The 13,416-nt window shown below is 42.0% G+C and overlaps 1 protein-coding gene and 2 non-coding genes across 5 annotated transcripts; 1 reads left to right on the forward strand and 2 right to left on the reverse strand.

Moving 5' to 3' along the window:
• Positions 1 to 498: 498 nt before the first annotated feature.
• LOC135550447 (uncharacterized) lies at positions 499 to 9,060 on the forward strand. Of its 3 annotated transcripts, none has more exons than XM_064981244.1 (6): positions 499 to 577; positions 1,920 to 2,018; positions 5,903 to 5,960; positions 6,188 to 6,220; positions 6,408 to 6,559; positions 6,753 to 9,060. In XM_064981244.1, the coding sequence occupies exons 3-6, from the start codon at positions 5,912 to 5,914 to the stop codon at positions 7,449 to 7,451; spliced, it is 933 nt and encodes a 310-aa protein (XP_064837316.1). In that variant the 5' UTR covers positions 499 to 577; positions 1,920 to 2,018; positions 5,903 to 5,911; the 3' UTR covers positions 7,452 to 9,060. The 3 variants fall into 3 exon arrangements, with proteins under 3 accessions (XP_064837316.1, XP_064837317.1, XP_064837315.1); XM_064981245.1 differs by lacking the exon at positions 499 to 577 and adding an exon at positions 644 to 1,014 and having other exon boundaries at positions 5,885 to 5,960; XM_064981243.1 differs by lacking the exon at positions 499 to 577 and adding an exon at positions 644 to 1,014.
• Positions 9,061 to 10,820: 1,760 nt separating this feature from the next.
• Positions 10,821 to 10,902, reverse strand: trnas-gcu (transfer RNA serine (anticodon GCU)). The gene has a single exon. It is a non-coding gene; the product is annotated as a tRNA-Ser (tRNA).
• A 385-nt stretch (positions 10,903 to 11,287) lies between these two features.
• Positions 11,288 to 11,421, reverse strand: LOC135551171 (U8 small nucleolar RNA). Its single transcript, XR_010457217.1, has one exon. It is a non-coding gene; the product is annotated as a U8 small nucleolar RNA (small nucleolar RNA).
• Positions 11,422 to 13,416: the final 1,995 nt, after the last annotated feature.

Genomic DNA, 13,416 nt, shown 5'->3' on the forward strand with positions numbered 1-13,416 from the left:
GACTCGGTCAATGACGTGTCACACAACAATTGGTTGATGCAAGCTTCGTCTGAGTAGGGGTACACGACCTAATGCCTCGATCACACCGAGAGATGCGTACTCAAAAGGGTACGCAGTATCATCTGGATGTGTGCAATAAAAGTTCAACATTCACCTTTTGCTACCATTTCTGGCAATCCTTCTACACATACAGTTTGATGCATAACGTATGCCCCACACAGAATGCACTGCAACTGCCTCTGCAACGCAATGCTGCAAAGCAAACGCAGCGTTCCATTGGAAATGAATGTGCCTCTGGTGTACCAGAATGCAAAAACTCTGTCGGTGTGATCAAGGCGTGTGGAAATGAATGTACTTCTGGTGTACCAGAATGCAAAAACTCTGTGTGATCGATGCGTAAGTCTTCGAGTTCTCGTGCTTGCTTCTGCCTCCCTCTGGTAGACTGGCATAATGCAGCTTGGTTCCGAGTTCTGAAATGTTGAAACAAAAAATGTATTTGAGGCTCAGGGCTTATATTACAAAGGCGAATTGTGTCAGGGATAAATGTTTACCCACGATTGTCAAATACTGTAGCTAGGTAAAGTAAAATCGAAATCTCGTACCACAGATTTTCTAAACATATTCACCCTATGCGTCACAGGTTCCATCCATCCGGTTTGCACGGACAGGGATGACCGCTGAGGACTCGCGGCTTGCCTCGCCCTGTTTTGCAACATCGAAGCAGCATTTTGAAGACATTCGTTTTAAAAATATATACAATGTATCCTTTCGTTGATATAGGGTGGAAGTCTCTCTAGAACAACTACTTTTTTTCATGTCTGACAAGCCAGTAAATGAGAAATGGAGTGCCGGTACTATTTGATGAGCGGAGGAAAATTGATTTCGTTTAAAAGATATGGCTGTGAAGCCATGTGCTTCTTTGTTTACAAAAACATAGGCTATTAGTGGAGTGGTGAAATTGTGTGAATAGTTCTGTAAAGAATTTGGACTTGTAAGAAGTGAGCCGCACAACCGGTAAGGAAGTCTGCGTTTTGGTCTAGTTGAAGACTAATATAATGAATTGGTTGTCCTTTTGTGTTGCGTGAGACATAAAACGCGTGGATTTACTTTGTCGATGGCCTTTGACATGCGCGCGCCTATTTCGGATTATTTTGGCATCAATGTTGCTTTGACCATCAAAACAAATTGTTTGCGTAAATTAGTTAAATCTTTCGGCATTTACTGCTATGGAATTTGTCCGTAATTTTGCGGTATCGTGATTAATGTCTGGAAACGCCGGATTGTGTGTAGCCACTAGCCAGCTTGCTAACGTTAGCAAGCTAGCTAGTTACGCAACAAAGAGATTTCGGAAGGAGGGTAAAGACCCCTGAAGAAAGTGGCACAAATGTTACCTTTCATTAGCTGCATTTGTAAGGACGAAAATCTCAAAGAGCCCAAAGTTTGTTTAGCTCTGAACTACATCACCAGATCGATTGTCTATCTAGTTAGATTTACCCAACTATATTGTTTGATTTGTCATAATAGCTAAATGTGTCATGACTCGTGCATTAGCTAATTTTGAAAGTGCACTTTCACATTCGGTATTTTGGAGAATAATTGACTGCGCACTGAAACCTATTTACTCGAAGCCAGCTAGCTAGTCTGCAATAGATTTGCGCTCTAATAACTTTTCATAGCGCGTACATGTACTATTACAGGGATGTCCTCGTGTGGATTTTATGTGGGTGAGGGAAGGTCACGTGGGTAAAACGTTTGTTTACAATCAACCTCTGCACCCACCAATTCCTCCCATTAGTTTGATTGAGGCTATGGTCATTGCTACGCGAATGTTTTTACAATGTTACATTATTTATGGATTTTTGATATTGTGGATTCATGATTTGTTATTCAGATGTTAACATGCAATATTATTTCCCCAGTACCTGCAACTTGCCTGGAGCAGTCTATTCAGACAGTGGGACAAACTGTATCTGCCAACTCAATGCCTAGTTTCAATTCCCCACCGACCATTCGTAAGGGTGAGTGTTGTGGACTGTGGGAACATGGAAGAGTCTATGCATAAACATTTTGCTTGCATCTTTTTAACACTTCGCCCCCTAATTATACATACCATTAAATTAATGTTTTGAGACCCCTGGTGCCTTACAATGTTTACTGAGAATGTGCTTTGTGGGGAGCTTGTCTGCTATGTAATAAAGTGCTTACAGTGCAGGTAATGGTTATGTCCTACCTACCGCAATGTGAGCACTTCTGTCACAAGGCAGTCGTCATATCTGCTCAAATCTGACGTGGTCATCCAACATTTTGGTGAAAAGAAAGAAGTCCACTTCATTGTATTTTCCCAATTACATAGTTTCTGGCTTTCGGGTTACTGGCCCAATGCTCTAACCACTAGGCAGCCTGCCACCCCATAAATGGTGGGATCCACTGAACTTGCTGTTTTTGCCCATTGGTGTCAAAAGTGCTGTTTGTGCAGGTAGATAAACTCATCAGACCTACTGCAAAAGCAGCACTTCCTGACTCACAGGGTGCACCACTCATCCAGTTCCACCAGAGGGTAGGAATTCCTTGGTCGCAGTTGCTGCAAATAACATTGCCAGGGATCTCTAGTGTGGGTTTTGCGCTATAATGAAAGCACAGCCCAGATGCTGTGTCTCTGATGTGAATTCACAAAGGTTTAGATCCCTTGAAAACATCCAACTACGTTGCTGCTGGTTTTGGACAGCTTTGCTGGGTGATCAGCCTGTGCACCTCAGAGTCGCTGTGCAAACCCATGCAAAACTGACTATAACTGGAACTGATCACCCTTCCTAACTTACTACCCCTTGTCGACACAAATAAACCTAATATTGACTTGCACCTTTGCTGTCTCATCGTTGACCCAAAAAGGGCCCTTTAGCTGCTAGTATAGCTGTCGGAGTCACACTGCTTGTCTCTTTCCCTGAACAGCCCAGGAGTCATTTTGTTTCACCATTTTCTCCAATTTATTGGAATTTAGTGCAACTGGTCATGGAACATGCTATGCTTCCTTGTGGTTTTACATTCTAAGTGGGGCCACTAAGACTGGCTTGTGTTGAGAGGCGGAGTCTTGGGCAATTGCCGGCAATCTTAAGAGGCATTGCACTTGTCTCGGTCTGACAGCACTGGCAGAGCGCGACCACTGGAGTAGATCACATGGGAGGTGACATACAGAAAACAGGCAGGGCAAGAATGCCAACCATATTTCTGTAAAGGATTTTCCAGTGGAGGATAGTAAGATCAGATGGCAAACAGTACATGAGAGTTATTTGAAATGTGACATGAAGTGAATGTTTAGATGAACAAGTCAGAAATAAAGTGTTTGTTTGCACCCTATCTATCTTGCAATGAGACTCTTGTTTTGTTGTCGAATAGGAAAGAATGTAGTGTCACAGAATGAAGTGAACTCAACTGTAGCTTGAAGGTATTTTGTAAGCAAGACCCCTCAGTATTGAGGAGGATAGCAGTCTCCTCCTCAATAGGAGCTACAACATCCCAACTTGTGGCCAAGGCCAGTGACGAATAGCATATTTTGAACATCATGCCATATAGATTTTTACACTGTATCAATCAAATGTATTTTATAAAGCCCTTTTTTTTACATCAGCAGTTGTCACAAAGTAATTTAGATACCCAGCCTAAATACTATTGAACATTGTGTTTTATACCTAATGTGGAGCATTGGGAGAGGTGTCATGCATGGCTGGGAAAGAATACCTTCAGCAGTATTATGATGAAGTTCTCCTAAAGGATATAATATGACATTTCCACTGTCTGCCATATAATGGTGGTCATGTAGTATGTTAATGTGTGCCCCAAAACACAACTGCTAATTTTCCTTGGAATGTATGTCTTTGAAGGGGGTGAGGATAGACTGGTCAGGACATGCTGGCCATGAAAGTGGTTTATAATCCTCTGCTGTATCACTACAGGATATTCTTTGATTATTATGGTGACTGTGTGTCTCTCAGGGTCTCCCGACTGTTTTGGCGCATTTCTCAGATTCCTGCCCTGTTCCCCTCACACCTGTTTAAACGCCCCTCTGCCTCCTTAAAAGTGTGGCTCTAGCCCATTCAGGGGGCCTCTGAATCTGCCTATGCCACGACTACAGCCCAGATGAAGGCCCCTACAGCCATATTGCCACTCCTCAGTTCCCATTTTCCATTGATGTTAAAACATTTTTATACAAATTATTTCTGTAGGTGTACAAATAGGCCTAATGTTCCTCCTTGGGTGTTTTTAGATAGTAGTGACTGGTATTTCCCTTAAAGATTGCAGAGGTACAATGTATTTGTCTCTCTTAGTGTGATAGGTAAGTAACGCAATATGAGCTCTGACAGCAATTTGGCAGAAGCTTGCTGTGTGCTTGTGTGTAGCATTCTATACTAATCCATCTCATACAGACTATTTGAGTTGGCAGTGCCCTATAATTTGAATGTGCAAACTGCTAATGATGACCTATAAGGTTGTTCTGTGGTTATGCTCGGTGGACTTTTAGTGATGCAGGCCTGCCTCAAAGAAACAAAAGTGTTGTCATTTGTTAGTAACCTGTGACAAGGCAGTAAAGACTACTTTTGATATCCCTTTTCAGCGTTAGTTACTTGAAACAAGTCAACCTTTACACCCCCAACCTAATTATTGTCTTGCCAAGTAACAAGTTAAAACGGAAAACCCCAGCTGTTTTGAGAGAAGGGTTTCATTTTGCTGTTCAAGCAGGTTTTGTCAAGAAAATGTCTGTTTTGCTAATATTACCCCCTTGGAGTCCAACATATGTCTGAACAGAGGTTAATTTGAAAAGGGGTTGAGAAGTTTCAAGTATTCTGTACTGGGACATTTTAGAATTAATCTGGCATGTTGTGTCAGTTGATGATCATCATGCAATACCATATTGGTATACATATGACATGAAGAGAGAGCCTACAATGTATCTCTTCTGAAGAGTACTTCTAACAGGACCAAATGCAGCTGTAGTGAGGCCAAAACATCAAGGGACCCTACCACCCCATGCACACGTTCTGCCCTCAGCGGGTGCCTGGCTGTCACGGTTTTACGAGTTGTAAGCCTATTTAATTTTAAGTTTCCATTTTATCGTTAATTCCCTCAGCTACACACTTATTATAGTGCTTAATGAGCATTTTAACCTTGTCCACGTCTCGAGAAGAAAAGGATGGTAGAGGTGCAAGGGGTGGAGTTTCTTGGGATCAATAGCCAATGGAAAGCACCCAAATTATGAGTGGCATTGAGTTCAGTATTTATGAACTGTAAAGTTGTCTCAAACTGACACTGGGCTGTGAAGAGAGATACGAGTACAGGCGAGTAAGAAAATTATTTGAAAATGTTCTGCTTCATATAATATGTGCTTTGATCATTAGGCTGGTCAAGAGGCCTGACATTCAATTCATATATTTATCATTATTGTATAAGGGGATGTTTGATTGCATGCATCAATGATTGATCGTGGGTCTAAAACAGGATTTCTTTAAATGTGTTCATTGATGCTGTGGACACAAGCTTGAGCACCAGAGCCTTTCCTGGAGTGAAGTGGGAAGATCTTTATATTCTATATAAAATATCACTGCTTTTCAGTCAAGGTTTAACTTGTCAGTTTAGGGTCATGTGTAATGTAATTAATCTATTAAAAGGTGGACAGGTGATTTTAATTGATTCATGTGGTAAATTGAAAGTTTTCTGTGTAGTCTGATAAAAATGAAAGGATATTTTGGTGTAGGTAGTTTCACATGTGAAAGAAACTAGTCAGTTTACCATCCAATGTGCCAATACAGCTACTAAGTGAACAGCAAGTGTCTGTGTTCTATGATCAAAGCAGAAGAAAATGGAATTCCTACTGTATTTTACACCAGTCAAGTGTCTGTGTGTTTTCCAGGTGGCAAGGATGATTTCTCAGGTTCTCCTGACGGGGACACTATGTTGCCTACTCCCAGGTCTGTTTCCACTCTAAACCAACATGTATGCCGAGTTGGCAACTAAATATAGCGTATATAATGGGGGCATAGCTTTCTATTGCAAACGTGATAACGCAAACAGATTTTATGAAATAGAAAGTTATAAAGTTTTCCTAAACTTCTGAGTCTGCAGAGATTTCTGCAGCAAGACCCCTCTCAACACCTTTGACCCTGTGGTATCCTCTATCCCTTATCCCGCTCTGCAGGTTTGCTGGATGCTACACCACTGAAGGCTAGAGGTAAAAGAAAATACAACAATGGCACGCGCTTGTTTTACTGTGTAGCCTAATCTTTGATTTATGTTTGACTTGCGTATGTGTGTGCGCGAGTGTTCGCACAGGCAAGAAAAAAAGGTTTCATTATTTTTCCTGAATGTGTTTTCTCCATCCCCCTCTCTTCCATCATGGTTCCTGCCATTAAATGCAGCTGTTAGGGAGGTCAGCATCAACTCTGCCCAGGCTCGTGGCTTCCTGTCTCAGTCACGCCCCAAACGGAACGTCGATCACAGGGGGCACCGCGGCACGCCTGATTTCCAGTCCTACTACAAATTCTACAACAGCATCGGCCATATTGAAGGAGTGAGTAAAGGGAGCAAATCATGAGACATTCCCTAGCAGATTTTTCATCACTGTAATGAATGTTAAACAGAATTTAATAACGGTTCTTTTCGCCTGCCCATTCGTCAACCCACCTGATCACTTATTTTCTCTTTCTCTCCCTCCCTCTCTCATTCTCAAACCCTGTGTGGATCTCTCTCTATATTCCTCCCAGCTGTATGAGATTGACAGGATCAGGATGCTGTATCAGCAGATGCGTCACCTGGAGCAGGTCTATGGGCCAGACGCCTCCAGCTACCAGAATGCCCTGGGTGTGATAACCCCACCACCCACCACCATAGCTCCTACTACCACCACACTGCCTGCTACCACTCAGCCCACTCCTACTACCCAAGCACCACTTTCTTTTACTAAGACTGACGTCCTGTATCTGTGTAACCCCAAAGACCCCCTATGTAAAGCTCACATCGTCTACCTGCCTGCAGGGGCCATCCCAGTCCTCTGTGACCCACGCTACAACCCTGCCTGCAAGCCCCAAACTGGTAAGGTGGTCCTTGCTGCTGTACCTATGGAGCCAGCTTTTGCAGCACCTCTGGAGCCAGCTGTTGAAGCACCACCTCCACGATCTCCTAAGAAGTCTCTCCAACCTCCTCGTCCTCCTCCCATCGTTATTAAAGGAATGGAGTATGACTGTGACCCTTACTGGGACCCTGACTGCCTGATCGATCACCCACCTCGCCCTGTCAAGGCGACTGAGCCACTAACACCACCCCATACACTCCCCGTTGTTGTGGAGAAGAAGGTGAAGGAAGACGTTGCTCTTGAGACCAAAACACCTTTTGACCTGCGTAATTTTCGGCATGACATAATTGACCCTTACCGCTATTCTGACCAAGCCCATGACCCGCAGTAGATGAATAAAACAACATAAATTTGACATACAAATAAAACAGTAGTGTTAGTTTACAACAGAAGATCAGTAAACAAATACAGGTAGAACAAAACCATAACTTTTTTTAATGCAATTTCCCTCCAAGTATGACACTTTTTCACTTCATCAGAGAATATGGTTTCAGTTTTAGAGACAAGCCTGACAAAATCTTGTATTCAACGTGTGTATGTGAGCCTGTTATTTTCCTTAACATTAGGACATTTGTCTGGCTGTGGACTCTACGAGGTGTTGAAAGCGTTCCACAGACACAGTTGTGTCATGTTGGCTGGATGTCCTTTTGATACACACGGAAACTGTTGAGCGTGAAAAACCCAGCAGCGTTGCAGTTCTTGACACACTCAAACCGGTGTTCCTGGCTCCGACTACCATACCCCGTTGAAAAGCACTCAAATCTTTTGTCTTCACCATTCACCCTCTGAATGGAACACATACACAATCCATGTCTCAATTGTCTCAATGCTTAAAAATTATTCTTTAACCTGTCTCCTCCCCTTCATCTACACTGATTTGAAGTGGATTTAACAAGTGACATCAATAAAGGATCATAGCTTTCACCTGGATTCATGTGGTCAGTTTGTCATGAAAAGAGCCGGTGTTCCTGATGTTTTGTACACAGTGTATACAGTGCATTTGGAAAGTGTTCAGACCCCTTCACTTTTTCCACATTTTGTTAAAATGGTTTGTCATTTCCCCCCCCCCATCAATCTACACACAATACCCCATAATGACAATGCAAAAACAGGTTTTTAATTCACAAAAAATGTATAAAAAATATACAACTAAAATTTGACATTTACCTAAGTATTCAGACCCTTTACTCAGTACTTTGTTGATGCACCCCTTGCAGCGATTACAGCCTTGAGTCTTCTTGGGTATGACGCTACACCTGTATTTGAGGAGTTTTTCCCCATTCTCTGCAGATCCTCTCAAGCTCTGTCAGGTTGGATGGGGAGCGTTGCTGTACAGCTATTTTCAGGTCTCTCCCGAGATGTTAGATCGGGTTCAAGTCCGGGCTCTGGTTGGGCCACTCAAGGACATGAGACTTGTCCCGAAGGCACTCCTGCATTGTCTTAGCTGTGTGCTTAGGGTCGTTGTCCTGTTGGAAGGTGAACCTTCGCCTCAGTCTAAGCGCTCTGACGCAGGTTTTCATCAAGGATCTCTCTGTACTTTGCTCCATTCATCTTTCCCTCGATCCTGACTAGTCTCCCAGTCCCTGCCGCTGAAAAACATCCCCACAGCATTTTGCTGCCACCATCATGCTTCTCCGGAGGGATGGTATTAGCCAGGTGATGAGCGGTGCCTGCTTTCCTCCAGACTTGACGCTTGGCATTCAGGCCAAAGAGTTCAATCTTGGTTTTATCAGACCAGAGAATCTTGTTTCTCATGGTCTGAGACTCATATCAAGTTGTAGAAACGTCTCAAGGATGATCAATTGAAACAGGATACATCTGAGCTCAATTTCGAGTCTCATAGCAAAGGGTCTGAATACTTATGTAAATAAGGTATTTGTTTTTTATTTTGAATAAATTTGTTAACATTTCTTTAAAATAAAACTGTTTTTTCTTTGTCATTGTGGGGTAGTGTGTGTGTCTGTGTGTGTCTGTGTGTGTGTTGATTTAAAAAATAAATACGTTACAGCCTTATTCTAAAATGTAATAACATGTGACGTGGAATAAATTATATATAGTCATATTGATTGTGGTCAAAGGGCGCTCTCCAGTGGTGAGAAACATAAAATGAATCCAGTTCTCTGGACAGTGTTAGGAAAATAGACTGGAATATTTAATAAATGTGTAGTGATCGCATTTTCTAAGGTGTAACACACTATGCTAGAGTATTATGACTGGGAAATTGGCAGGACGAATTTGTGTGTGAGTATGTCGACATATGTGAGTATGTATAATGATGTTATTAAGTCGCTACCTGTGCATAGTTTTTATTTAGTTATTAGTATTATTTTTACTTTTCACCTCTGAGCAGTCTATGGCGCTGGATATAGGCTCCAGTCTCTGGAGGCGTTTTTTCGAATTCCGCCGCTGCCATATGAGTTTTTATAGCATTTCTCGCGGTGATCCTATGGTCATAGGTTCACTTAATCAAGCGCTGTAGTATCATGTAAATATGTCTCCTGACGACTCCAATTAGTCGGCCGGTCTATATTCGCTACATACATCCAATCTAAAACTGCAATCAATGAAATTGTTAGGAGAAATAATGTAGCAGGTTAGGAAAAAGGGTTAGGGTTAACGAAAATGCACACCTAACCACTTCTAACCAGCATTGGGCAACCTGTCATCAGCATCTGGCTCTGAGGAGCATTCCTCGAAGACGAGGCCTATTGTATTCTGTCTCCGTTGTCATTCAGTTAAAGATGCACTATGCAGTAAACCCTAATTTCAGTTTGTGCGACAAAACAAGCAAGTGGTGTATTAAAACCGCATTGAAGTATATTTTCCATAACCCAACATATTGCATTTTCGGCTCTTTTTAAAGCTGGTGTACAAAATCGAACGTAAGACGAATTTGTCCAGATGGACCAAAAAGTTACATATTGCAGCTTTAAGCCTGTATTTGATTGAACTTCATCCTGCAGCCATCGCCTGCACTGTGGGACTTGATATTGTCAACCAATCATTGGTGGTTTTGCAGATGCGTAGACCACTCAAACGAGCTCCCAATCGTCTATCGCCGTGGCGTAGTGTTTGTAAGAAGCAATATGTTTTGGTAGCCAGGCAAGAGAACATGATGAAATAAAATATTTAACAGTGACAGTAATATAGAGTATTTGAAAACAAAGTACTCTACCAGACACTTTCTGTGAAATGAATTAGTGACTGTTCATACACCCTTTATAACTCAATCAAGTGGATAAAGGTAAAAGGCACCGCTGAGATTCGAACTCAGGATCTCCTGTTTACTAGACAGGCGCTTTAACCATCTAAGCCACGGCACCACCTGAAATACTGAGAGCGGAGTGTTTCTTTGTACGTTGAATTAGGTGCGAAACTGATTCCGACTGTAGGTATTCATAGCATGCTATTTTAATGGTGACTAAATCATTTAGCCTGTAAATTAGTCAAATGTATAACATTTAACTCATGTATACAGGATACAGCCTGGTTGTATGTTTCTGATTAGGCCTACATTAAATTACATTTCACTATACAGCTCCGAAGTCAAATATTATTTTCAAACATATTCTCTTAAATACTCGAGTAGAATTCTAGCTAGGTGTACGTAACATAACCAATACAACGGTTGTAGTAACGTGTTTAACGGGGAAATAAACTCATATTTCAAATCCTCCATCAATGACAAAATCTCTCCAAACGACGAGGATGGGATTCGAACCCACGCGTGCAGAGCACAATGGATTAGCAGTCCATCGCCTTAACCACTCGGCCACCTCGTCGATGTATGTACGCTGTTCCAGTACCATATTATGGAAAATACATCGTACACAGGAATACTCAAATTCACATTTGACTTGTCAACTATATTTCCCAATTGCCATTACAGGTCAAATCTCCTGGTAGTTGTTGTGAATTTGTTAGATTACTTGTTAGATATTACTGCACTGTCGGAACGAGAAGCACAAGCATTTCGTTAGACTCGCATTAACATCTGCTAACCATGTGTTTGTGACCAATAACATTGTTTTATTACAGTATCACAATTAGAAGCAGTATTTTAAAGGTGTGGGTGAGTGGAAGACTCGTTCAACATACATTTGAAGACTGCAGCATGCGCAGAGAACTCCAGGTTTACTTTCACAATAGTTACTACATCGTCAGCTAATCAGAAAGGGATCATCGGAGTGTTGTAGTTCTCCGAAGATCAGGTGAGAATAATCACTTCTCATCAAATTCCATTCATCATGTTCTGATACTTCATTACTGAAGTAACAGGTAAGGATGTACCTCACTGACGATACTTTAATCCGATGGCAGCAATGCTCAAGAATGCGTGGGAACTAATTTTAGGTCATGGTTACAATATTAAATTTTTGCCGATGCTGATACATTTCAAACTGTAATTCCATGTCAGTCCTACACAAATGTGTATTTTGTATCCTTATCGTTACATTTACGTACATGTCATGGAAAGTCGGTATCTTTTACTTATTTGAGAATGCTTTGCGGCAAATATTAGCATAACCTCAGACCAACAGCCTTCCCATTGGTGCATACTCTGGTTGGTTTATTTGCTTTAAAGTGGCACGTTTGTACTATCATCTTAATGACAACAACCTATTTCTACAAGAAAACGTTTTGTAGTGAACTTTGTCCAAGTGTTCTGTGTTGTTTCGCTGAATAATTACAAAAGAGAACGGTCGGAAATAAAATAGCGTGACTGCTACTCCATTACTAACACCGCACTCGTGACAGCAAAGGTTTTCCGCTTTAGCAGCTAGTGGTTGCTGCTCCACGCGGCAGATAAGTAAAACGACATCACCACACCAAATAATTTACAAGACTGTGTTGCTCCAAAGAACATTGCACTTGCTTATTATTGAGACCGTGACAGAAAGAAACACTCAGAAAACCATTTCAGCAGCAGGACTTGTCGTACGTAGGCTAACCCATGCAGACCCAGTTGATTTCAATATGAATTTACCATCTCCCATCTGGTCCTAGCCTATTATCACTTTTTATCCAATGTAATGGAACACCATGCCAGTTTGAAGTATATGACGCACCATCACTGTTTCGTTTTTATCTAGCCAGAGTTAAGTCATTGCAAAACTATTTTCAACAGAATTGATCTGAGTTAACCATCATACAACCGACTGGGGTCAATTTGACTACATTACCTTAGTTGGCTGCTTTGAGCAACACTTTAATATAATACAAATCTATTCTAGGAGCATATTGTTTGTGAATAAGCTTTTTTCAAAGTTCACTTGAATTTCAACAATGTCAGGTACAGGCAGGGATGACTGGGGCCTTCAGCAAGTAAGACACAAGGTAAGATTCACCGGTATTTAATTTAATTTTACTAGGCAAGTCAGTTAAGAACAAATTCTTATTTTCAATGACGGCCTAGGAACAGTGGGTTAACTGCCTGTTCAGGGGCAGAACAACAGATTTGTACCTTGTCAGCTCGGGGATTCGAACTTGCAACCTTTCGGTTATACTCGTCCAACGATTTTCCCACTGTGCCCATGACAAAGTTAACTACATTACTTTAGTTGGCTGCTTTGAGCAAACTTGTATGTAATATAACCTATTCTGGGAGCCTATTGTGTGTGTATGATCTATGTGGAATATTGTTGGACCATTGGTTTCCCTGAACACAGGAGGACTAATACTTTACAGACGACACCCTATTCAGCGACTGTGATCTGAGAAGCCTTTTTAGCAGCAACGCTTGGCCCTAACCACTGCTCCATAATTACTGTCCGTCAACCTCCCTCTCCTCATGATGTGCCAGTTGGGGTTGGTGCGCTGGCCAACTGTTTCCTGTCGTATAGCCTCTTGCTGCTCCATCAACAGTGCCATGCCAGCCAGGATGCCTGCATGCCCCAGGTGCCCTTGTTTTTTTTTTAACAATGTCTAGTACAGAAAGGGATGACAGGGAGGGTAGCGGTTGTTCTGGCTCAGTTTCAAGGAGAGATGCCATTCCACTGAACGTGACCCGTAGACGGTTCCTCAGCCGGGTCCTCCACTGACATCACCTGGTTGGGCACGGCTGGCTTCCTCCACCCGCATTACACATCCGTACGGCCGATATTGTGAACCGCCAAAATAGGCTGCATGGCTACACTTAAGGGCTCTACGGTGGCATTTGCATGTGGTAAAGGGAATCAAATCAAATGTTATTTCTCACATGCGCCGAATACAACAGGTGTAGACCTTTCCGTGATATGCTTACATACAAGCCCTTAACCAACAATGCAGATCAATAAATAGTTCAGAAAATAATT

The sequence above is a fragment of the Oncorhynchus masou genome, chromosome 12 (assembly GCF_036934945.1).
Source record: "Oncorhynchus masou masou isolate Uvic2021 chromosome 12, UVic_Omas_1.1, whole genome shotgun sequence".
Taxonomy (NCBI): domain Eukaryota; kingdom Metazoa; phylum Chordata; class Actinopteri; order Salmoniformes; family Salmonidae; genus Oncorhynchus; species Oncorhynchus masou.